This window comes from Festucalex cinctus, chromosome 16 (assembly GCF_051991245.1).
Source record: "Festucalex cinctus isolate MCC-2025b chromosome 16, RoL_Fcin_1.0, whole genome shotgun sequence".
In the NCBI taxonomy this organism is placed as follows: Eukaryota; Metazoa; Chordata; class Actinopteri; order Syngnathiformes; family Syngnathidae; genus Festucalex; species Festucalex cinctus.
Window position 1 is genome coordinate 3,743,179 of NC_135426.1, and position 24,946 is coordinate 3,768,124.

The window sequence follows — 24,946 nt, forward strand, 5'->3', positions numbered from 1 at the left end:
AACGAGGAGGCGACGAGAGATAAGGTTTGAAAGTGTAAACTGGTGGTGGTTTTGTTGCCGTTACCTTTACATATCCACCCGTGGACACCATGAGGGAGTCGTCGGGCGAGAAGTGCAGGTCGGTCACCCAGCCGCCGTGCAATGAGTCGAGGCCGTCCTTACCGTCTCGCGAGCATATCTTCAGCAAGGAGCCTTCTGTAGCGCTCCATAGCTGTTAAAGCAAAAAAAAATAATTAAAATAAAACCTGTGATGTTAATATTAGTTGCTATTTGCAATGGGATCTCGGTGATTGTAATCATGCCATTTCATATGGAATTGAGTGTTAAGACAAAAAATTAAAAATTAAAAAATCCTTGGATGTTTGCATCCTTGAATTTTGAAAAAAGAAAGTCTTTGATTCCTTGAAATTTAAACTTTAGAATATATAACTTGAAAGGACAATGGTAAAATGAAAAAACAATAAGAAAGTGAAATAAGAATAGAATAACTAAAATAATAGCAGCTGAAAAAAAACAGTAAGAAGAAATACTGCCTGTTATTGTACGTTTTGGCCTCTTGAGGGTAGTGTGGTTCCGCACAGCCATGGCGTACACGCTTAAAGTGAGTACAGAAGAAAGTTGCGATTGAATTCTATTAAAATAACTCATTTTTCACACATTGGGAAGAGTTTGTGCCTTTGCGTAGTTATGTCCTCTGTGGGTATGTGTTTCCACAAGATTTGTGTGTGGATATTTGTTATTTGAAGGAAAAATACTCCCGAAGTTGATGCTAACTTCCTGTTAGCATTTGCTTACCTCCTGTTAGCGCTAGGCTAGCGATGTTTTCAAAACTAAGCATGATTTGTATTTAAATGTACAGTGGATGTAATTTTTAACGTTCTGCGTTTAGTTTTACACTTAACTCCAACTGCGGTGTCATTAAATAGCTTAAAGCACGCTTAGGGACAACAGAATAACATATGCTACTACTCACTTGCTAGTTGCTAATGTTACACAAGCAAAATGGTGCTTTCAGGGTACTTTCACAGCATCGGAAACTTTGGTTTTCTTCTGTAACGTTTTTTGGGTGAAATAATCGGCAATTTTGCCCAATTGGTCGATTGTCTTGGCCGATATCTGATGGCCAATAATCGGTCGATTATCATAGACGGCCGATTAATCGGTCGGGCCATAGTTTAGATATTTGCAATTGTTAATTTAACGGTGAATACATTCATGGACTTTGAGTTTGAAATGTCTGACAGTATTTGAATTTAGAAGTATTTGTATTTGTATTTGTTTGGCTCGCCAAACGCCGTCAACGTATGCTCCCGTTAGTGGCTAGTTGCTAACGCCAGAGACTTGTGCCGTATCATACAATGACCGACTCATTCACAGACTAATGAACTTCCATCCATCCATTTTCTTGACCGCTTATTCCTCACAAAGGTCGCTGGGGGTGCTGGCGCCTATCTCAGCTGGCTCTGGGCAGTAGGCGGGGTACACCCTGGACTGGTTGCCAGCCAATTGCAGGGCACACAGAGACGAACAAACATCCACACTCACAATCACACCTAGGGACAATTCGGAGTGCCCAATTAACCTGCCATGCATGTCTTTGGAATGTGGGAGGAGACCGGAGTACCCGGAGAAGACCCACGCAGGCACGGGGAGAACATGCAAACTCCACCCAGGAAGACCAGAGCCTGGACGCGAACCTGAGTCCACTGAACTGGGAGGCGGACGTGCTAACCACTCGACACTAATGAACTTACTTCGCGTAATTTTGAGGTGTTGTGGTGGCGTTGATGTTTGAAGTCGACAGTCACGTGAGAACTACGCGCTGAGTGGTTCAATTTCAAAATACTACGAAAGTCAATTGCATCGACGTACACAAAGGTTTTTATTTTGAAGTTGGCCTTCACAGCGAGTTCTACGGACGTACGCCCCGAACCGTGGCGCTTGATTCATATGGATCGCGGCTCAAAGATGAGCCGTTGCACCATACATTAAAACGTACAACTGGATGCATATTTCACCAGCACAGTCGGCTGCATTTGCTGGTGAATTGGTCACGTGTCAAGCCCCGGGATGGGATGAATTAGTTGAAAGCATCTACCCGGATTTCGCCGCCGTCGTCCCCCGTCGCCAGTCGTCGCCCGTCCCAGGAAAAGCGGCAACTCCGGACGCAGTCTTGGTGGCCGCGGAGTATGTGGAGACACTGCCAGGACTCACTGTGCCACACCTTAAAGATAATTCAATAATAATAAGACCAATTCGGCAAATACAGCATATAGAAGAAGAGCCAGCGTACAATAGCGTTATAGCTCATACCTTCGCAGTCTTGTCAGCGGAGGTGGTTGCAAAGTAATGTCCGCCTAGGGAGACGTGACAAGACAAAATGGCTCCCCGGTGAGCCTCAATGTGCTGAAGCTCCTCTCCGCTTTCCAGCTGCCACACCTGAGCGAGAGACAAGAAACTTTTCACTTCAAGACAAAGCTTTTTTTATTGCTAATTTACTCAGGTGGCAATCTTTGACTGTCTCACAATTCGATTCAATTCGGATTTTTGGCTCTGCAATTCGATTCAGAATCGATTTTCGATTCAAAGTGATTTGATTGACAATGATTTCCGCTTCATTTTATAAATAAATATATAATTGTCATGATCTATTCCAGTCTGACTGGCTAATGCTAATTAGCGCGCTACTCGTGGCACTTTTATCCCTCAAAAGAACGGATATTCATACAAAATACTTCAGGAATGTATACAGAGAAGCATGTTAACATTACTCACTGGCACATGTTCTTCCTACGCTGCAAAAAAAATCAACTTTTGTTGACATAACTTGATCGTGACTTTTTATTTCTACTCTCTAACAACTTAACTGTGTATCAGAACGCACGGAACCACACTGCCCCTAAATGGCCAAATTGGGTACAACATGAAGAGCGTTCCCAGTACACAAACAAGGGCAAGACAGTCTAAAATAATTAATTTTAGGACATTTAAAATCGATTCTGAATTGTACTAAATGAGAATTTTTTATTTTTTATTTTTTTGGTACACCCCTACTATTTACCTTGACCGTGCCGTCAAAAGAACACGACAGCAGTCGTGTTTCAGCAGGCGACAGCAGAGAGAAACATCGCACTTGCTCTTTGTGGCCACGCAGCACGAAACAGTCGGGCGACTGCCACTTCCACACCTGCACACAAATACATCAATAATGGCAATCTAACACTGACCTGTATATATGACTGCATAGCCGATATAGCCCATACAAGTCAGTGCAAGCCGTGAAGTCACAGGGCGGCCATCTTGTTACTCCCACCTCGCGAGCAGACTACTGTATAAACCAGGGGTGGGCCTCGAGGGCTGGAGTCCTGCAGGTTTTGGAGGTTTTCCTCTTCCATCACAAGCTGATGTCAATCAACAAGACCATTATCAGGCGTATGCCGAGCTGATCATATATCAGCTGTGTTGGAGAAGGGAAACACGCAAAACCTACAGGTCTCCGGCCCTCGAAAACTATACGCTACCCGGATGAATCACAGATGTGACATATACAGCTCGTAGGCAGTTAGTATAAGGCCGGAGGCCTTTTAAGTTAGCATTAGTAGTTGGTATTAGTTGGCATGCTAATGCTAATCATTCGCAGTTTTTCATTCAGCCTTCACACGCAATTTCCCCAGAAAATGCATTCTCTTAAAGAATTGCATTCTTTAAGCATACAATTTATACATTTAAGGCAAGTTGTAAAATGTGTTCTTGTTTACGTTTAGATTTAAAACACCATAAATTATGGTATTTGTACGAAGTAGTGTCTCAAATATTATCCAATTTCGATATTGTAAATGTAATAGGATCGTATGCTGAGAAACGTTTCTTGGGAGGAGGCGGGGTGCGGGGGTTTAGGACATTTAAAATCGATTCTGAATTGTACAAAATGATAATTTTTTTTTTGGTACACCCCTACAATTTACCTTGACCGTGCCGTCAAACGAACAGGACAGCAGTCGTGTTTCAACAGGCGACAGCAGAGAGAAACATCGCGCTTGCACTTTATATATAAAATTTTTTTAATTTTTTTTTTTAAACCTTTTTTTTTTTTTTACTTAAAAAAAAAAAGTATGTGCTGCTTTGAAGACCCCCTCTTAATTTTATCGCTCAATTCCTTAGACCCCAATATTAGATTTCGCAGAGACATCTTTTGTTTAATTACAGTTATGCTAAGTTAACATGCTAATGCTAATTTAACATACTAATGCTAATGTTAACTTAGCATGCTAATGCCAAGTTAGTATGTTAACGCTAACTTAGCATGCTAATGCTAATTTAGTATATTAATGCTAATGCTAATTTAGTATATTAATGCTAATGTTAAATTAACATGCTACTGCTAAGTTAGGATACTAATGCTAATGTTACCTTAGCATGCTAATGTTAATGTTAAATTAACTTAGAATGCTAATGTTAAGTTAGCTTAGAATGCTAATGTTAAGTTAGCTTAACATGCTAATGTTAAGTTAGCTTAGCATGCTAATGCTAATACTAAATTAACATGCTCACATTGCTAAGTTAGCATGCTAACACTAATGTTAAGTTAGCATGCTAATGTTACCTTTGCATGCTAATGTTAATGCTAAGTTAGCATGTTAATACTAATGCTAACTTAGCATGCTAATGCTAAGTTAGCATTAGTATTAGTTGGCATGCTAATGCTAATCATTCGCAGCTTTTCATTCAGCCTTCACATGCAATTTCCCCAGAAAATGCATTGTCTTAAAGAATTGCATTCTTTAAGCATACAATTTATACATTTAAGGCAAGTTGTAAAATGTCCTCTTGTTTACGTTTAGATTTAAAACACCATAAATCATGGTATTTCTACGAAGTAGTGTCTCAAATATTATCCAATTTCGATATTGTAAATGCAATAGGATCGTATGCCAAGAAACGTTTCTTGGGAGGAGCAGTATGGCAGCTTTGCGACCTCAAAAGTCTTGGCCTATCGGCTATCCAGTCATATATATATATAGATCAGTGCAATCTAAAGGAAGGACAAGGAATAAACGAGGGCAGCCCACATTGATGGTAGTGTCCTCAGATGACGTGATGAGCGTTTTTCCGGCGTGGAAAAACTGGCAGTGAAGCACCGTCTTGGTGTGTCCCAGCAGGGTGGCAAGAACCTTTCCAGAGGGGATGGCTAGAATCTGCACACGCAAAAAAAAAAATTACACCAACTCTCAATGGCCATCACACAATTAAATGAAAGAACAAACGTGTCGGGAACCTGCACGGTGCCGTCCTCTGTGCCGAAGGCGACGGCCAAAGGCTCGTGGCAAAAACACGTGCATCGGATCCGCGATGCCATCTCCTCCGACTCAAACAGCAGCAAACCCGCTTTGCCGGCGCGCACCTCAAACGCACACAAATGCGGTCAGTCAACCTGTCAATCAAAATGTTTTTTTTTCCCACGTTGAGGCCAGCTCACCTGCAGTCTGTTGCCGTTGTCTGCAGCCGAAACCAGAAATTGGCCATCTTCTCCCGGATGAAAGAAAGCATCAGAGTCTCTCTTTAGGCGCACTGCTGAGGTGGTGTGCACTTTATTTGTCTCCCATAGCTGTGGGGGCATGTTTCATTTTGAGGGTTTATGTACAGCAACATCATTGACGGTAACCTTCGATCGAGTACGCCTCACCCTCACGGTTTGGTCGTCAGAGCAAGAGAGAAGCTGCGAGCCGTCGGGGGAGAATTGAACTCGCTGGACCCAACTCAGGTGACCACTGCAGTCGGCCATCTTCTTATTGTCCTCCAGATTCCACAGCTAGAAGAGATGCAAGAAAGAGTCGAAACAAGTTTTTTCCCCTTAAAACTAACTGGATGATTTAAAGTGTATTTGTTCGTTTTCAATTTTTTTTTGTGCCTTTTTTTAAATTCATGACTTGATTGTATTTTAAATGAAATAAAGTATTTGTAAAATACATTGTTAAAAATACAGTAAATTATAAAATGAAAGTGATTCTTTTTGTTAAATAAAAAAAACAAAGTTTGATCATATAACTAGTTCACCACATCTAAAAAAAAAAAAAAAAGGTTAATTCATTCAAATTAAAATTTTTCAATTTGTAAACTTTAAAAATACATGATTTTTTTTTTTTTTTATAAAATATTTTACAGACACATTTTGACTTGTTTCCTTCTACATTTGCATTTTGCCTTTAAAGGGATACTTGACTCATTGAACCATTTTCAGCAATGAAAAGTTAATGTTTTCTCCAGAATGAATTTGCTAACTTCATTATTTTTCACGTACAATTAATGTTGACTTGTACCAATCAAACACGACGTTTGTGGTCTTTTCAAACTTTTATTCCACCGACTCGAACACCTGCTTGCCTTCCACCCTTTCCCCAAAACCCCCAAACTAAAACATCCACTGCGCATGTCTAACCTTTCCCTATGTTCAACAATAGGGGGAGCTGTAACACTTAATACAATACAGCATTTCAAATAGGAACACAAAGTTAACAATCTCACTCTTCTTTCTTAAAAAAAATAAAAAATAAAAAGACATCAGAATTCTTACTGATAGAAGCAGGGGCAAATAAAAAAAAATAAGCAAAGTGCATACAAAACAACAGTAAAAGAACCCATAAATTCAAACATACAAACTACCCCTCTTTTCTTTTTTTTTTTATCTTTTTTTTTTTTAAGGGGGCAAACACATTCAAATTGAACACCACAGTCCTACACTGAGTGCTTTCAAGAGGACCAGAGGTGATGCTCCCTTTTTTGTTAAACACTCAGCTAGTTGAGCCTTTGTCACTGACCAGAGCACCTCTTTAACTGTCTTATTGTGAAGGAGTTCTTTGATTCCGCTAATGTCCAATCGCAGCCTTTTCTCTGTGACTTGTTTTGTTGATTTGAGGGCGTCATACAGAGAGTGATTGTCAGTGACACAGACCAACCCAGGAGCATTAAGTTTCGTAGACTCTGTGTTAAGCTCAGAGAAGAGTGCTGCAAGGAAAACAGCATTGTCTATACCGTCTGACATTGCAAGCGTTTCACCAGCGAGGGTGCTCCTAACCACCCGTCTAATCCTCTTGGATTGCCAACTAAGAGGACAAAATTTTCCTTTATCTCCCATAAGGGTGATCAATGTACCACCTTGCGTACCTCCATCCGGGAGGTTTCCCAATGAAGCATCACTGAAAACGGTTAGTTTTAAATCACCATTCCCCAAATGATGAAACGTCAGTGTCACCTTGTCAGCTTTGAGTTTCCGAATGACCTTGTTTGCATCATGAATAGATTGCACTGTGGCATTTTTTAAACTGGATGCCAAACAACACGAGTCAAACACTACATCGGGTCTCGTCTGTTTAGCAACCCACAAGATCTGTCCTATCTTTGACCTAAGTTGCTCTCTTTCAGTTTCATTTACAGGTGAATCCCTCTGTATAGCACGCGCTGGTTGGATGTGAATCGGTTGCAAGTTTTCAATATAGCCGTGCTGATGCATCTGTATCACACCATTAACAGAAACAATATCCATTCCCACATAACGGAAATTGTCGTGTTCCTCACGTCCAACATGGAATGCTGACTGAAGTTGAGATATCACATCAGAAGAAAAGTCTGATGAACCTGCCCATAGAAAATCATCTACATGGCATGCAAGCACACCAGTAACTTTGCGTCTCTCGTCTAACCAGTAGAAGACTGCAGGATCCACTTTTGATACTTGTCCACCTGTGCCCTCCATTGTTTCTTTGACTCTGTTATACCAATATAGTGATGCATCAGCAAGACCATATACACATTTTTTTAGTTTCCACAACATTCCATTTCTGCCTGCTTCTAGAGGTGGACGGACATAAATGTCCCTTGATAACTCCATGCCTTGCAAAAAAGCCGACTTTATGTCCATAGAATGGACTTTCCACTGATTTTGACAAATCACGGTCAACAGCAACCTGAGGGATTCAGATGCACAAGTTGGTGAATCCTTTTGTAGCTCTTGAATATTAAACTCTTCAAAGCCTCTGGCAACAAGTCTGGCTTTAGGTACTATACCTTTGTCACTTTCTTTGAGACTACATACCCATCGAGTAGAAATACCTTTTTGGCCTGTATCTTCTACTTCCACAAAAACATCATTGTCATACCAGCTTTTGATCTCTTCCTGTTTAGCTGCATCAAATGATATGTCTTTTGTAATAAGTACATCATCATTCAGGACTTCCGATTCAATGTCGAGATGATCAACACCTGACATATCAACTGCTTCCTTTTTACCGTCGCTACCATCAGACTGAATATATTGGAGATTATACCAATTTTTATACTGGCCTGTGGCTTTGCCTGCTCTGCCAAGCACTTTTGCTCTCATAGGGACATCCTCATTCCTTTTCATAAAAGTTACAGTCTGTCCTTGTTTCAACTTTACACTGTCAATAATGACAGGATTATCATGTACAGCATTGTGCTCAATCTCAATTTGTGTCCCTGTTGGATGTACCCCTTCTCCTACATTGGTTTCTCTGTCTCCATTTTGTTCATCGTCATTGTCTAGCTGTTCACTGTGTGTCACATCCTGTATAGTTTCTGTCACCCTGCTTTGCACATTATCACTCCTGATTTCACTGCAAACATTTTGTACTGCTGTACTTTTATAATAATCATGTGTGTGTGTCTTTCTGAGCCTTGAATGATGCACTCTAACAAGCACACCTCCATGTCTGACAAACACAACAACTCCATCTTGACCAATAACGACCCCGGGTCCTTTCCACTCTGCACTGTCTGCTCGTTTGTAATAGACTTTATCATCTGTTTCATATTTTTCATCTGTTGGCCTGAGCTGCTTACGCAGTGCCCTCCTCAACCTCTCTGAACAGTCAGCTTCAGTGAAAGCTTTTCGAGAAGCATGCAGAGCAGATATATGTATTCCCACCTTAGCGCTCATTGTTGTACCTTCCTGTGCAGGCGACTTATCGACTAACAGAGAAGGTAGGTTAGGATTTTGACCAAATACAAGTTGATGGGGGCTGTACCCATGAACACTGTGCATGCAATTCTTCGCCATAATGGCCCAGTCCAGAGCAGTCTGCCAATCACAGCCATTGTCCTGTTTTACCTTGAGGATGATGGCTGTAAGAATCTGATTGTGTCTCTCCAATAGTCCATTACTCCAAGGGCTGTACCCCGCTGTCGTCTTTACTTCTGCGTTGAAATTCTCCACCATGTCCCTGAATTCCTCGTTGTTGAATTCTCCACCGTTGTCGCTGAAGATGCGCTGTGGAGGTCCATGCACACTTATCCACGTGTGAATGAAGGAGTTGACGATTTCGGATGCCTTCTTGGTTTTCACTATAGTTCCTGCGCTGAAGCGGGAGAACTGGTCGATGACATGAAGGTACCACACATTCTGCTCCAACTCGTGCAGATCTACTGCCACTGTTTCATTGTATTCTGAAGCTAGTGGCAGTCCAACAGCTGGCTTTGGCTTAGTTTTGCCGTATCTCTGACATATGTCGCAGTCATGTACTATTTGTTGCAAAATAGTGAGGCAGTCTTTGTCTTTGTTCCCTGAACTTTGAATAAGCTTCTGCAGTCTGTCTGCTGATGCATGGCCAAATTGTTTGTGAAGCTTGAGTAGGACCTTGTGCTTTTCATCTGGACGCATATTTTCAGTCACCAAAAGGACTTCTTCTTTAGTTGTTGTTTGCAAATCCTTCACTTCATTCCCAGTGTCATCTTCATCTCTTATGTCCACACAGTAATGTCCCGAACTGGTGAACTCCAGGGGTATTGTTTGCTTAAACATTACCACTTTGTCATGTTCCATATCTAGAATTGCTCCAGCCCTCTTGAGGGATGTTTTACTCAACAACAGGGGAATGTCAACATTGACCACTTCTGTGTCAATATTACATCTTGTTTGTCCTATTTTAGCCGGAAGTCTCACTTTTCTGTTGGAATATACTATTTTTCCATCACCAAAACGAAATGGCCGACAACTGTGGTGCTCTGTTTTCATCAGCTTGTTGACTTGCTTTTGACTGAGCTGGTTAACATGGCTATCCAGCCACATCTCACCACATACTGTGCGAGTGCACGCTGTGTCTATAATGGCTGTTCCAAAAGATTCAGTCAAAAAAAATTCTGAGTCAGACATGGGGTCCTGTGTCCACAATGTTATGTTCACTTCATCCACATTTTCATCTTCAATTATTTTTACTTGCTCATTCCTCTTATGGGGGCAGTCTTTGGCCCAATGAAATGTGCTTTGACACACAGCACACCTCGAACGTTTGCCAAATTTATCCAATGGATTGGTGCCTGGTAACGGTGTCCTGATTTGACCACTTTTGAACGACGTGTTTCGTTTTCCTTTTATTTCTCGTTGATCCGTGAGAAAAGCTGCGTCCTGATTCAGCTGTATCGTGTTCGACGAACTGGTCGTTTTCGTTCCAAAAATCCGTTTGAGCGCAGATTTCATTGACGAGTAATTCAACTCCGTGCATGCCGTTAGCGCGAGCTGTCTGTTTTTTTCGTCGAGACAAGCTGTCTCCAGCAGCTTAAATGCTAACACAGTATCAGGTAGTGTCATGTCATATTTTTTCATCCGGTTGTAACGCTGTTTAAAGTCTATGATGTAATCTTCCATTCAAACGGAGCTGTCTTTCGTAATTCGATCAAAATGAGAATAGGCTTCGTAAGTACGATCCTTTTCCTCTTTTAGAAAAACACCGTCCAGTTTAGCTAATAATGTGTCCATACCATACCATCATCCTTGTCCAAGTCGTCAGCTGGAATCTCCATAGCGATTTCGCGGGCTCTTCCTTCCAGCCCCAAAGCCAAAGCAAGCGCTTGTTTTTCTTGTCCAGCTCCGTGATCCTTTTCCAAACGCTGATTTCATTTTTCCAACTCTCATACGGTCTGGTTTCGTCAAACTTCGGCGGTACCTTGTAGTTCGCAGCCATTCTCAAACCATCCTCTGCTACCAATGTTGACTTGTACCAATCAAACACGACGTTTGTGGTCTTTTCAAACTTTTATTCCACCGACTCGAACACCTGCTTGCCTTCCACCCTTTCCCCAAAACCCCCAAACTAAAACATCCACTGCGCATGTCTAACCTTTCCCTATGTTCAACAATAGGGGGAGCTGTAACACTTAATACAATACAGCATTTCAAATAGGAACACAAAGTTAACAATTAGTACCTTTAAAAAGTAATTTTTCTACTTGCTGTCGACTGATGATGACATCACCTGTGCTGAGGAAGTATGTAACGGCCAATCATGGCTCACCCGTATTCTGGGTTTGGCCAGTAAACTGAGCCATGATTGGTTGTCAGCACAGGTGATGTCATCATCAGTCGACAGCAAGTAGAAAAATTACTTTTTAAAGGTATTCATTACCGCTGAAAATGGCTCAATGAGTCAAGTAGGGGTGTTAAAAAAAAATCGATTCGGCGATATATCGCGATACTACATCGCGCGATTCTCGAATCGATTCAATAAAGAAAAAAATCGATTTTTTTTTTTTTTTTTTTTTTTTTTTTTTTTTTTTTAAGAGCTCAGAATTGTTCATTCGGTAGTCTTACCGATTCAACGTCTTATCATCATTGCCTTTTTTTTTTGTGTGTGTGTGTGTGTGTGTGTGTGTGTGTGTGTGTGTGTGTGTGTGAATCGATTTTTAAACTTCCATTTTTAATGGAAAAATATTCAACAAAACGTCTGACTTCGGGTTAGGATTCACACCTTGAGCATGGAAGAATGTTATATGAACGGAACATTAAGCCTTAATATTTTATTTTAATGCTGTTCAAACATGAAACAGATTACAACCTCTATAAGACTGAAATTTCAGATAAATAAATAATACATTTTCATATAAATCTTACACTCTACAAGCTTACTGATTAGTATTTTCTAAATTTGAATGAAAAAAAATCGCAACAATCGACTTATAAATTCGGATCGGGATTAATCGGTATCGAATCGAATCGTGACCTGTGAATCGTGATACGAATCGAATCGTCAGGTACTAGGCAATTCACACCCCTAGAGTCAAGTATCCCTTTAAGAACCAAAACTTTTACTTAGGTTAATTTCACTTCTATGTTCAGTAATTTGAATCAAATCATTTCAGTCCTTTCTACATTTTTCTATATTAAATCATAGTGTTGATGTACAAACTGTGCATAATGTTGCAGTGACTTATAAGCAAAAAAATGAGATACCATATTCTTAGGAATATATGTGTTTATAAAAACTTGGGCCTACTATGCTACTGCACTACGGTACTTGGTATAAAAACTTTGGGAACTGTTAGAACATGATCTAAAAGGGGAAAAAAAATAATATTTGTCCCTGTAGCTAAAAAGTCCGCCCATCCTCAGTTTACGTCTCGTACCTCCACCGCGTAGTTGGAGAAGGCGATGGCCAGCAGGTTGCTGGTGGGACACATGTGACAATACTGCACCATGCTCAGGCGATCCGTTCGGATCTCAAACAGCATCTGGAACGTCCCTGCGTCCATCACCTGCCGCAAAAACTGACACGTAAGCAAAACAAAAGTCGTCCAAATTGACACCATCAAATTTGACGGCCTGCACTCACCAGCACGGCGCTCCTGACGGCGCACACCAGCCGCTTGCAATCGCCTGTCCACGTGCTGCACTTGACCGGAACCTCCTCGCCGGCATCGGCGCACCACTCCCGCACGTTGATGCTCTTCCACTCGTTAGCAGAAGACACCTCAAAGAGCTGGGGGTAAGGACACATACACAGATGCATTCTTTTTTTTTTTTTTTTTGACATTCTTTCGGTGGAGATGGGGGTGGGCGGTGGGGGGCTGAGATTGACAAGAGCATGTTTACCTTAACGGTGCCGTCGTTTGAGGAGGTGGACAGGTAGGTGTCGTCGGGGGAGAAACAACAGTGGTTGACCGGCTCAAAGTGGCCAAACATGGTATTCTGTGAGGATGGTTTGTTCAGGTTCCACAGCTAAAACAAAACACACATTTCTCAACATATGTAGTCAGATAATATAAAAAATTAGACAAATAATATATTTAAAAAAAAACTAGGGGTGGGAACCTCTGGCTCCCTCACGAAACGATATATGTGATACAAGGCTCACAAGAACGATTATCTCTCTCTGTGATGATACCGCGATGATCGATATATTGCTAAGGTAATAAATCCACGATAAAACTAATTATAAAATAATAATAATAGTAATAAATAAAAATAAAATAAAATCAATACATATAAATAAATGATAAAAAAGAAATTAAAAAAATACTAAAATAATTCATAGTATTATAATAAAAATAATACAAAATACAAAGGGTGTAAGTCTCTCCAATCAAGACGATTCAATACGCATCTCGATATATGGGGTGCGAGCCGATACAAGGACGATTAGATTTTAAAATTAAATGATTCGGTTCGATTCGATTCAGTAGGATTACGATTCGATGTTCGATTCAGTAGGATTACAATTCGATTCGGTTCGATTCGGTGTAGCGGTGCAATGATTATTTGAAAACTCAACAATTAGTTAATTGTCAAATTAATTTACAATTATTTTGTTACTCCATTAACGGTTTGAATATCTTGTTTCATTTAAAATGATACAAATCTTGTAACTTTCACAATTTACATGCATCTGCCTAATAAAATACTCCACTCATAAGTTGTAACTACTAATTAATATCTTTTTCAAAGTGCCACCTTACTACATGTAAACTAATTAACTTAAAACAATTACAATTAGATCGATAGATCGATCGATAGATAGTTTATTAATCCACACAAGCACTAAATTTGCATTTAGAGCTTCTCCCACACCTATTTTATACTTATTAGGACAAACAAGAAAATGCCCGGGAGCCCGGAGCGTATCGCCGTCGAAGCGTCTTTCCTGCAGTGTAGATGCGGCTTCCTGGGAGCGGCTTTCCCGCAGCTTCCCCCGGAGACGGAGGCATCGCGAATGTCTGTCGAATATCGAATATCCAACCTAAAACTAACTTCACCGCAGTCTTCAGCATAAGCCCATGTTATTTTTTACGTCCGTGCTGTATCAGCATGCAAATCCACCTCTGAACGTGCTCCTTTTTTTAAGCTTCGAGCCAGGACAGCATGGTAGCATTTTCTTTTCGTTCTCTTAACTCAAGAGTTATTGTTGACATGTACACACGCTAGCATTGGTTAGCATGTTTACAGCGAGGGAATTGAATGACGTACCCTTCCGTCGTCAGCACAGATATATATACTACTGGAGTATTAGCGCGCTTGCTGATTTGATGAGCACACGGACATCCATGTTATATAGAAATCGACGGCTGAGCGGCGCTCGAAAACAGCTTTTAGGGACGGTAATGTTTTTATCATGTCCCAACTCCTGAAAGCCCTCATTCTCCACAACGCAGTATGGCTTAAGTGTTTAACAATAAATCAGGTTATTAAGGTCGTTATTATTACGTTTTATCTGGTTGTGGGCGTTTTAATTGGAAGAAGTCCTGTCTGTCTTTCCGTTGGTCTGAACACCGCTGTTCCATGCCAGCTTGTATGTACATCTGCCGTACTCGCAGTACTCTGCAGTACTCTGTACATGACGTTGTTCATATAAAATTGACCTTTCGCAAACTCCGCCCCCCAAACGAGCATTGACCAATCACACATTTAGCAACCGTTGCTAAGTAAGCATAGTCCGTCACGCTTTACTCAGCTCTCGATGACGTCCATAGTCTGATTGATTTTATTTGATGGCTTACGAGACTGCTAACCACCATAAAACTTTACGGAAGAAGAGTGACAACCATTAACAAGCTCCGGACCTCCAAAATGATGAACCGGTGTGCCTACGGAGTATGTAAATCGGACTGTGCTAAGGTAAGACTATGCTAACTCTATCGGGCTAACTAGCTAGCTGTAGTGTAGTTTGCTTTCGGGGCAATAACAAAACGATATCAAAGTTATTGTAGTTACTAGGGGTGTTGAAAAAAAAAATCGATTTGGCGATATATCACGATACTACATCGCGCGATTCTCGAATCGATTCAATAAAAAAAATCGATTTATTTTTTTATTTATTTTTTTATTTTATTTTATTTTATTTTATTTTTTTAAAGAGCTCAGAATTGTTCATTCGGTAGTCTTACCGATTCAACGTCTTATCATCATTGCATTTTTTGTTTTGTTTTTTGTGTGTGAATCGATTTTTAAACTTCCATTTTTAATGGAAAAATATTCAACAAAACGTCTGACTTCGGGTTAGGATTCACACCTTGAGCATGGAAGAATGTTATATGAACGGAACATTAAGCCTTAATATTTATTTTAATGCTGTTCAAACATGAAACAGATTACAACCTCTATAAGATTGAAATTTCAGATAAATAAATAATACATTTTCATATAAATCTTACACTCTACAAGCTTACTGATTAGTATTTTCTAAATTTGAATGGAAAAAAATCGCAACAATCGACTTATAAATTCGTATCGGGATTAATCGGTATCGAATCGAATCGTGACCTGTGAATCGTGATACGAATCGAATCGTCAGGTACTAGGCAATTCACACCCCTATCTGACACTGTGGTCAGTAACACAGGAGCCCCTCAGGGCACAGTGCTGGCTCCTGTTCTCTTCACCCTGTACACCTCGGACTTTTGCTACAACTCAGAGACGTGTCATGTTCAGAAGTACGCCGATGATACAGCCATTGTTGGGTGCATCCAGGACGACAGAGAGGAGGAGTATCGGAGACTAGTCAGAGACTTTGCTGCATGGTGCCACACCAACCACCCCCAGCTCAATACCTCTAAAACGAAGGAGCTGGTCATTGACTTTAGGAGGTCCAGACCAGGACCGCGACCAGTCCTGCTCGAGGGAGCTGAGGTGGAGGTGGTGGACAGTTACAAATACCTTGGGTTGTGGCTGGACAATAAACTGGACTGGACAACACACACCCGTCACCTGTACAGGAAGACACAAAACAGGATGTACTTCCTGAGGAGACTGCGTTCTTTCAACATCTGCAGCAAACTTTTGAAGATGTTTTACCAGTCTGTGGTTGCCAGTGTCCTCTTTTACATCGTGGTGTGCTGGGGGGGGGCGGCACATCCAAGAAGGACTCTTACAGACTGGACAAGCTTATCAGGCGGGCCGGCTCTGTGGTCGGCGTTAAGCTAGACTCTCTGGTGACAGTGGCAGAGAAGAGGACTCTGGACCAACTGCTTGATATTATGGACAATACCAGCCACCCTCTGCACACTGTCATCAGCATTCAGAGGAGCCTGTTCAGTAGAAGGCTGACGCTCCCCAAGTGCTGGACCAACAGACTAAAGAACTCTTTTGTCCACCGTGCCATTGTACTCTACAACTCCTCACTGGGGGGGGAGGAGGGTGTAGAGTGCACTTCACTTCACAAATATGGCACTTTACGGTACTTTAATTTATTTAATTAAATCGCCGGTGTAATAACCATATTTATTTATTGATTGAATTTTTATTTTTTATTTTATTATTATTATTATTAATTCAATCTCTGGTGTAATAACCTTATTTATTGATTGATTGAATTATTTTTTATTTTATTATCTGTTCTTATTGCTGCTGGACATGTAAATTTCCCAGAGGGAGCCATCCCAAAGGGATCAAAAAAGTCAAGTCTAAGTCTAAAATATATTTTATGTTTTGACACTTTGAAGCACACAATTTCTGAGGAATATCAATATTGATTTCATTGGATTTAATATTTAAGTGATTTTATTTATTTATTTACTTTTGCAATGTTACACAAAAAATTGTCAGTTTATAAAATGAAACAATTGACTAGGCAAGTTGCATGACAATAGTGTTTAAGAAAGACACAAAGCCGCTAGCCCGGACAAAGTGTGTCCAAGACTACTGAAGGCCTGCGCTGCAGAACTGGGGGAACCAGTAAAACAGATCTTCAACCTCAGCCTGCAGACTGGGAGAGTGCCAACACTCTGGAAGGCATCCCGCATCATTCCTGTTCCGAAAAAGGACCGGGCCACTGCCAGCGAGTTGAATGACTTCCGACCAGTGGCACTCACTTCACATCTGATGAAGACGTTTGAGCGGCTCTTCGTCAGCCTCCTCAGACCTCAGGTGCAGCACGCCCTGGGACGCCTGCAGTTTGTGTACCAACCGGGTGTGGCCGTGGAGGATGCCATCCTCTACCTTCTCGAATCCACTACCATCTGGATAAGGGATGTGGCACAGTGAGGATCCTCTTTTTGGACTTCTCCAGTGCTTTTAACACCATCCAGCCCCCTCTGCTTCGGGACAAACTAGGCAGGATGGGAGTGGACCCCCACCTGGTGAACTGGATCTTTGATTACCTCACTTGCAGACCACAGTATGTCGGGCTGAAGGACATCACGTCTGACACTAGGGGTGTTAAAAAAAAATCGATTCGGCGATATATCGCGATACTACATCGCGCAATTCTCGAATCGATTCAATTAAAAAAAATCGTTTTATTTTTTATTTTTATTTTATTTTTATTTTTTTTTAAGAGCTCAGAATTGTTCATTCGGTAGTCTTACCGATTCAACGTCTTATCATCATTGCCTTTTTTTTTTTTTTTGTGTGTGTGTGTGTGAATCGATTTTTAAACTTCCATTTTTAATGGAAAAATATTTAACAAAACGTCTGACTTCGGGTTAGGATTCACACCTTGAGCATGGAAGAATGTTATATGAACGGAACATTAAGCCTTAATATTTTATTTTAATGCTGTTCAAACATGAAACAGATTACAACCTCTATAAGACTGAAATTTCAGATAAATAAATAATACATTTTCATATAAATCTTACACTCTACAAGCTTACTGATTAGTATTTTCTAAATTTGAATGAAAAAAAATCGCAACAATCGACTTATAAATTCGTATCGGGATTAATCGGTATCGAATCGAATCGTGACCTGTGAATCGTGATACGAATCGAATAGTCAGGTACTAGGCAATTCACACCCCTAGTAGTTACTATTAATGAATAATATATATTACAAGAATGTCATTGCCATCTAAGTTAAGCTTGTTCAGTCAGTGGTTAATGTTAGTTTAATGTCTTCTGTTAGCTTTTGCATTTGTCTAAATGTTGCGAGCTAACGTTAACACAAAGCCTCGTCAATTTTGGAAAACTTAGCGTCCTAATAAGTGCCCCGAGATTATCTTGTTTTCATTTTTCATGCAGCATTTTGTGAACGGACACCCGTCTCCGGAGTATCCCAACCTTGTGCTTGTGACGTATATAATTTTAGTTATCTATGTAGATTCATGCCCCATCCCTGAAAAAAGCCACCTGGTTTGGCCCAAACCTGCTCTGACACATTTTCCTTTCTTCTGACCCAGCAGACATATGTAGGGGTTTTCCGATCACGTGTGCTCTGGCTGGCCTTGAAGGCATTCTGTGAGATAGGGGTTTTCCGAACACGTGAGCTACACGTGCTACATGTGAGTGAGTGAGCCAAACACCAGGTGCGGGCCATAAAAATGTCTTGTCCGCAAGATTTATGAGCAGGAAGGTACACATGAGCTTGCGTAACCATGAAGTTCATGCAGAGGTCAGCTTTAAATTAGGCCAAAGGTTGCGAGCCTAAGTTTACGTGGAGTAACAGTGCCCCCAATGGTCACAAGATAGTACTGCACCAAGTTAAACTCCTATCTTGCAGTGCACTCTAGTGGCCAAAGTCATTCATATGAATAATTAGGAAAATTTGTAGGAGTGGACAAATTTTGTAGTGACCCAATGCCGTTAGCTACCTTAAGATGTTACGCCCAAGGAAAAAGTTTGGGGGTGGACTCTAGTCAGGCTATATAAACCAGTGCATCCCGTTGTCCGACGGATTTCTGATCGCTTCTGGCCAGAATATATGTCTTGTTTGTATGTCTGTGTCAAATAAATCTCTTTGTCTACAGCTTGAATCTCGGCCCGGCACTCTGTTACTTTTTTCTTCTAGCTTCTGAGTTGTTGAACTTCTCCTTTAAAGCGAATACATGCGAAGACTCTCCTTCCAACACCCGGGATGCATAACATACGATCACTCTTGGAGAGGACAGTCCCCCCCCTCCCCGACATATCTCCCCTGAGCGTCGGCCCGGCGGGAGGGCAAAGGCGGCCTCCGCCGGGACGTAAATCTCGGTCCGGCCGTCTGCCTCTCGTCCGGGCCGACGAAACAACATTTTGGTGCCCGTGACCAGGATTTAAAAGAACCGGAAAAGAACAGGATTAAAGATGAGTATAATTAGATTTAAAAAATAAATAAATAAATATATATATATATATATATATATATATATATATATATATATATATATATATATATATATAAAATTTTAATAGTTAGAGTTATGCATTGACTGTATTAAATTAAGATTGTAATGTGTAGGGCCGGACTTAAGATGTACACAATGCATGCATATTTTGTCTAAAAGCTTTAGTGGATGAATGGCTATATTGTTTGTCTTCGTGTTGTTAAATGTAGAGGCAATTTATGCTCTTGTTACGAGCACGGCTTAAGATAAGTCGACAGTGTGAATGTTCTGTTCAAGATGAACAGATAAAACTCTTGTTGCGAGTGCGGTTTAAGATGAGCCGATAGTGTGGATCGTTTGCAGGACGCAAAGGGTAAGTCCACGACGGACCGTTTTTTTGGATGTGTTGTTTTAAAAATCCCAGGACGGGTCGTCCAGGTGGACGTTGTTGCAGTTGTGTGTGCCCCAAGAAGGGGAGGTCCAGGACGGGCTATTTATTATTTTTTTGTTGAATGAGCCTAAAGGTTAGGCTACAAGTGTTGTCTGCTCTAGGTGAGCCACAGCATTATTGTTTTAAAACCCAAGACGGGTCTCGTCCAGGTGGACGTTGTTGCAGTTGTGTGTGCCCCAAGAAGGGGAGGTCCAGGACGGGCTATTTATTATTTTTTGTTGAATGAGCCTAAAGGTTAGGCTACAAGTGTTGTCTGCTCTAGGTGAGCCACAGCATTATTGTTCTAAAATCCCAGGAAGGGTCGTCCAGGTGGACGTTGTTGTAAGCCCGAGATGGACTCATTGTGATGTGAATTTGACTGGTAACTGAGCACCTGCTTGGGTTAAGGTGACCCTATTTTTCGGCCTCAGGGCAGGCCGAGAAGCATTGTGCTAAGTGTGTGAAATCCGGGTGGGTTTCTAGGTCAAGGAAGACCTTATTTTTTGTGTGTGTGTGTCCAAGAGCCTCGGAGTAGGCTAAAGAAATTGTATTGAGCCAAGTGATTGCAGTGTCCCCAGCCAGGAAGGTTTGGGTCATTAAGATTGCTGTATTTCTGACTATAACACCTCAGGACGAGGCTAGTTCAAGATGAACTATTGTTGTAGTATCTTTTGGTCTGTGCTTAAAAAGCATGCACCGCTGGCAGGCAGCGGACTTTTGTATAAAAGGTGAATTGTCCAGGACGGACAATCAAGTAAAAAGTTGATAGTTGGAAGTAAGTTGCATAGTGTTGCATAATGGCGTTTGAGCAAAATTGAAGGAAAGTGTGCAAAGGGGGAGAGATCAGTGTGCATGGCACGGGGTGAGGGGCGAGGAGGTCAAAAGGTCGATGCGTGTGTGTGTGAGCCAGGTTGGTGAAAGACTGAAGAGTGTTTTTCTGAGTAGCTGGTATTGAGCAGGTCATGTTAAGGAAGGAATGTGGGATAGTGGGAATAGTGTCGAAAAAAGATTTGTGAATCACATTGTGAATTGTTTTGTGGGTTGCGTTGCAAGTTGGATGTAGATGTTTAAATTGTTGTGTTTGTGCTTTTGTTCCTTTGATTTAAATTTCTTTTCTTTTGTAGGCTAACTGTTTTTGGGGAGTGGGTAGGAGGAAGAGGATTAGTCGCTGATGTGGATTGTTGGTGTGTAATTTTGATTCTAGGCTTATCCGGTAAACAAAAGAAAAAATGTTGACAGTGAAAATAAAAGGGAGAGAGGACAGCTATAGTAAAGGAAGGATAAATAATGTGAAATGTTAGTTGGATGCCGTTTTGAAGATTTATGAGAGGCTTTGTAGAAATTAAGTAAAATGAAACAAAGATTTGTCCATTGTGGTAGTCTTTTTGATAGATGATTGTCCAAATGGTTTAATTTGATTGTATAAATTAAATTGAAGATGTAAAAAAATGTACTTTTAAATTTTAGATATTGATAGGGTCCAAAATGGGGAATCTTAAGAGTAATATTTGTAACGTAAGTGAGGAATGATGTGAAGTGAGAGAGAGAGAGGGAGAGAGGCGGAGAGAGAGAGAGAGAGAGAGAGGCGGAGAGAGAGAGAGAGAGAGAGAGAGAGAGAGAGAGAGAGAGAGAGAGAGAGAGAGGGGCGGAGAAAGAGAGGCAGAGAGGCGGAGAGAGAGAGAGAGGGAGAGAGAGAGGCGGAGAAAGAGAGAGAGGCGGAGAAAGAGAGGCAGAGAGGCGGAGAGAGAGAGAGAGGCAGAGAGGCGGAGAGAGAGAGAGAGAGAGGGAGAGGCGGAGACAGAGAGAGAGAGAGACAGAGAGAGAGAGAGAAAGGCGGAGGGAAGGGGGACAGCAGAAGGTGTATGTGTGTGTATGTGTGAAAGGTCAGAGTTGATGGTGATAGGAATGGTACAGAAGTGGGAGATGGGAAACGAGGATGTTTGAATCCAATGAATATATAATCTATGGAAGGAATAGTCTGTGTGTAGAAGTTTATAAGAAGAGTAAGTGTAGATATAATAGCAGTTTGAAAAATATGAGGGGACAAAGAAGGCATAAAAAATAAATAAATGTATACGTAGCCATTGCATAACGAAATGATAGTTTATGCTTGAGTATATATTTAGAAATTATTAATGATGAATTTTGCAGGAGTCGCTTTGAAGGATAATAGGTGCTGAACCAAATGAATTGAGAGGAGGTTAAGTTAAATAGCAGGAAAAATAAAATAAAGAAACTATAGCATTAGATTGATAGACTTGATGGAGATGATTAGGGCTGTCAAACAATTATATTTTGATTAAATCGATTAAATTTAGTTTGGATTGATCCCAATTCATCACTTAATTAAGGAGCTTTTTTTTTTTTTTTTTTTTTTTATTAGATTTTTTCCGCCTGCCAAATTTGAGGAGCACCCGTTATGTGTTAATTTTTGAAAGTCTCGTGTTATAAGGATGTCTTCAACATTTTTTTATCCACTACACATGCTTATTTTTCTATTCAGTGAATTATTTTCATAAATCCAAAATAATAAATGAAAAAGAGAAAAATGTCTCCACACTCTAGTGGCCAAAGACATTCATATGAATAATTAGGCTAATTTGTAGGAGTGGACAAATTTTGTAGTGACCCAATGCCGTTAGCTACCTTAAGATGTTACGCCCAAGGAAAAAGTTTGGGGGTGGACTCTAGTCAGGCTATATAAACCAGTGCATCCCGTTGTCCGACGGATTTCTGATCCCTTCTGGCCAGAATATATGTCTTGTTTGTATGTCTGTGTCAAATAAATCTCTTTGTCTCCAGCTTGAATCTCGGCCCGGCACTCTGTTACTTTTTTCTTCTAGCTTCTGAGTTGTTGAACTTCTCCTTTAAAGCGAATACATGCGAAGACTCTCCTTCCAACACCCGGGATGCATAATATACGATCACTCTTGGAGAGGACAGTCGGAGCGCCCCCCCATGATGGACAAAGAATAACAATGACTGATCTGATGCTTTCAAGGACAAAAAAAAACACACTAATGTTTAGCTAGCTATAAACACAGAGGTTTAGCTAACTTGCTGACCTAACAGTAATCCTCATATTTTAACAATACTAGACTAATATAAGTAAGAAAACTTACCCGGCAGTACAAGAGCACGACTGGTCCATAATGCTGTGCTGGTTGCATCTGAAGTATAGGTCGTGGGGTTTTCTCAGATTTAGCGTGCGTCCTGTATGTTTCCCCTTCGCTGGCTAATTTAATATTATGACTATAACCCTCCACTGCATATTGTAAACCTTTTTGCCTCGATCTGGAGGATATTGCACTGGTATTGCTCCAAAAGAAATCACTAATACACGCCGGTGTAAGTCTTCCCGTCAAGGCTTGTGCTGTCGGAGTCACCAAGCTTGACGGACTAGCAACAGTAACTAAGGGGGGCGGAGCTTATGCGAAAGGTCAATTAACATCGCTTCCATACTTTGGACATTAAACTTGCCGGAGCACGTTGTGTCCGCGTCTTCCAACACTTTCCTCCCAAAACCGAAAGCAAAAGCGCTCCCTTACTCACATAACTGCGACAAGTCTCGGGTGACTTTTTTTTTTTTTCCACCCACACACAAACACCGTTTCCCGGGCGAAGTTTCGCGTGACTTAGAGTCAAGGAAATGCAGTTTAAACAGCTGGCTTGTGTATAATATTCTCATTCATCCAGGATGACATTTTATTCTTAACCCCTGGGCGTTATCTTATTTTGAAATGACTTGGTCAGAACCATCAAAAAGCCCAAAACGGGTCACAATAATGCCTAACGGTTAAGGCACTGAATCAATAGCAACTGGACTGTTTTGGTGGTTTTATAAGACAGCCTGATTTCATATATTAGCAACATAAAACCGATTTATGACGTCTTGCTCAGGCCATCGACCGGCACAAGCTATTTTTAGACCAATACAGTAGTCCGTGTGCCGGCGCACTCGCATTGTTAAACTCAAAATCGGATTTCCGGATCGAATCGGTCTTTGTTACACCCTAATAAATACATAATAATACATAAATATATCAAATATATATAAAAAAAATATATAAATAAAATAATACTAATATTAATACAAATACATAATAATAATAATAATAATAATAATAATAATAATAAGCTGATTAGTCTTCTTCACCTGAAGACTTGCGTCCACTTCCACGCCACCCTTAAGAGGCGCTCCCCTCGTGGCGTACCAAGTAATTGCTCATTATGTCATGAACAATGGAGCCGTTATAGTGGCTGTATATTAGCTACAAATATCGCGAAACTTGCGTAGGCGTAACGATAATCTATCTGGAGACGAAGTATCACGATTTATCGCAATATCGATATATCGTCACACTCTTAATAAAAACACACCAGAAATAGGGATGCACGACAATACTATTTTCAACCGATACCGATAAGCCAATAATTTAGAACGTGCCAATGTCAATAATGGATAAGTAAGCCGATAATTGTTTGAAAAATTAACTTGAGTACAAACATATTTTTGATTCCTACTATAAGTCTAACATGTACAAATACATGTAAACATTGTGTAAAGCAACATGAAGCTGAATTTTAATGATATCTCCACTTCAAAGACAACCAGTAATGCATTTTGAGTTTGCCAAAACAAAACAGTCATGTTTTAAAAATGCAACAACAACTGACATTATCTGGTTTACCTGTTTGACGTCAAATTGGTTGATAATTGCCGAACATTATCGGCCACCAATATCATCGTGCATCCCTAGTTAGAAACAGTTTTGTTGTTTCTTCACGGGATGATGGAACAGATTAATGGCATTTTCATCCACTTCAATTGGGAAAGTCAAGGATTTAAACTAGTTCTACAAGGAACCACTGCCCTTACCTTGACGTTCAAGTAATTGTCATTGGAGCAGGTGGCCAGCAGGAGGCGGCGTGGCGTGTTGGTGAACTGGCAGTGGTTGACCTGCTCCTCGTGTTCCACGTCGAAGACCCTCAACAGCATGCCGCGCGCTGGGTTCCACACCTGAAAAGAAACGCACGTGCACACACTCAAAAACAAATGTGGCGGCAAGTCGAAGAAAACTTCAGTTCTATTTCGTCCCTCCCGACCGCCAGAAGGTGGTGCTTTAAGCACTGAATGTTCCTTTCGCGCATGCGCAGTTCGAGTAATGCGTACCAAATTACTCACCTGTGACCCCTGGGTGACCCTAGAAGGGTATAA

The 24,946-nt window shown here is 40.9% G+C and overlaps 1 protein-coding gene across 1 annotated transcript in view; it reads right to left on the reverse strand.

Annotated features, from left to right (window-relative positions):
* apaf1 (apoptotic peptidase activating factor 1) overlaps positions 1-24,946 on the reverse strand; it is a 74,309-nt gene that overhangs the window by 899 nt on the left and 48,464 nt on the right. The window contains exons 15-26 of the mRNA XM_077499348.1: positions 24,608-24,748; positions 12,878-13,003; positions 12,618-12,764; positions 12,412-12,540; positions 5,684-5,809; positions 5,477-5,605; positions 5,276-5,401; positions 5,070-5,195; positions 3,062-3,187; positions 2,314-2,439; positions 2,099-2,224; positions 65-211 (exon numbers count right to left, since the gene is read on the reverse strand). Coding sequence (XP_077355474.1) covers positions 65-211; positions 2,099-2,224; positions 2,314-2,439; positions 3,062-3,187; positions 5,070-5,195; positions 5,276-5,401; positions 5,477-5,605; positions 5,684-5,809; positions 12,412-12,540; positions 12,618-12,764; positions 12,878-13,003; positions 24,608-24,748 — 1,575 coding nt within the window. The remainder of the gene's footprint in view (positions 1-64; positions 212-2,098; positions 2,225-2,313; positions 2,440-3,061; positions 3,188-5,069; positions 5,196-5,275; positions 5,402-5,476; positions 5,606-5,683; positions 5,810-12,411; positions 12,541-12,617; positions 12,765-12,877; positions 13,004-24,607; positions 24,749-24,946) is intronic.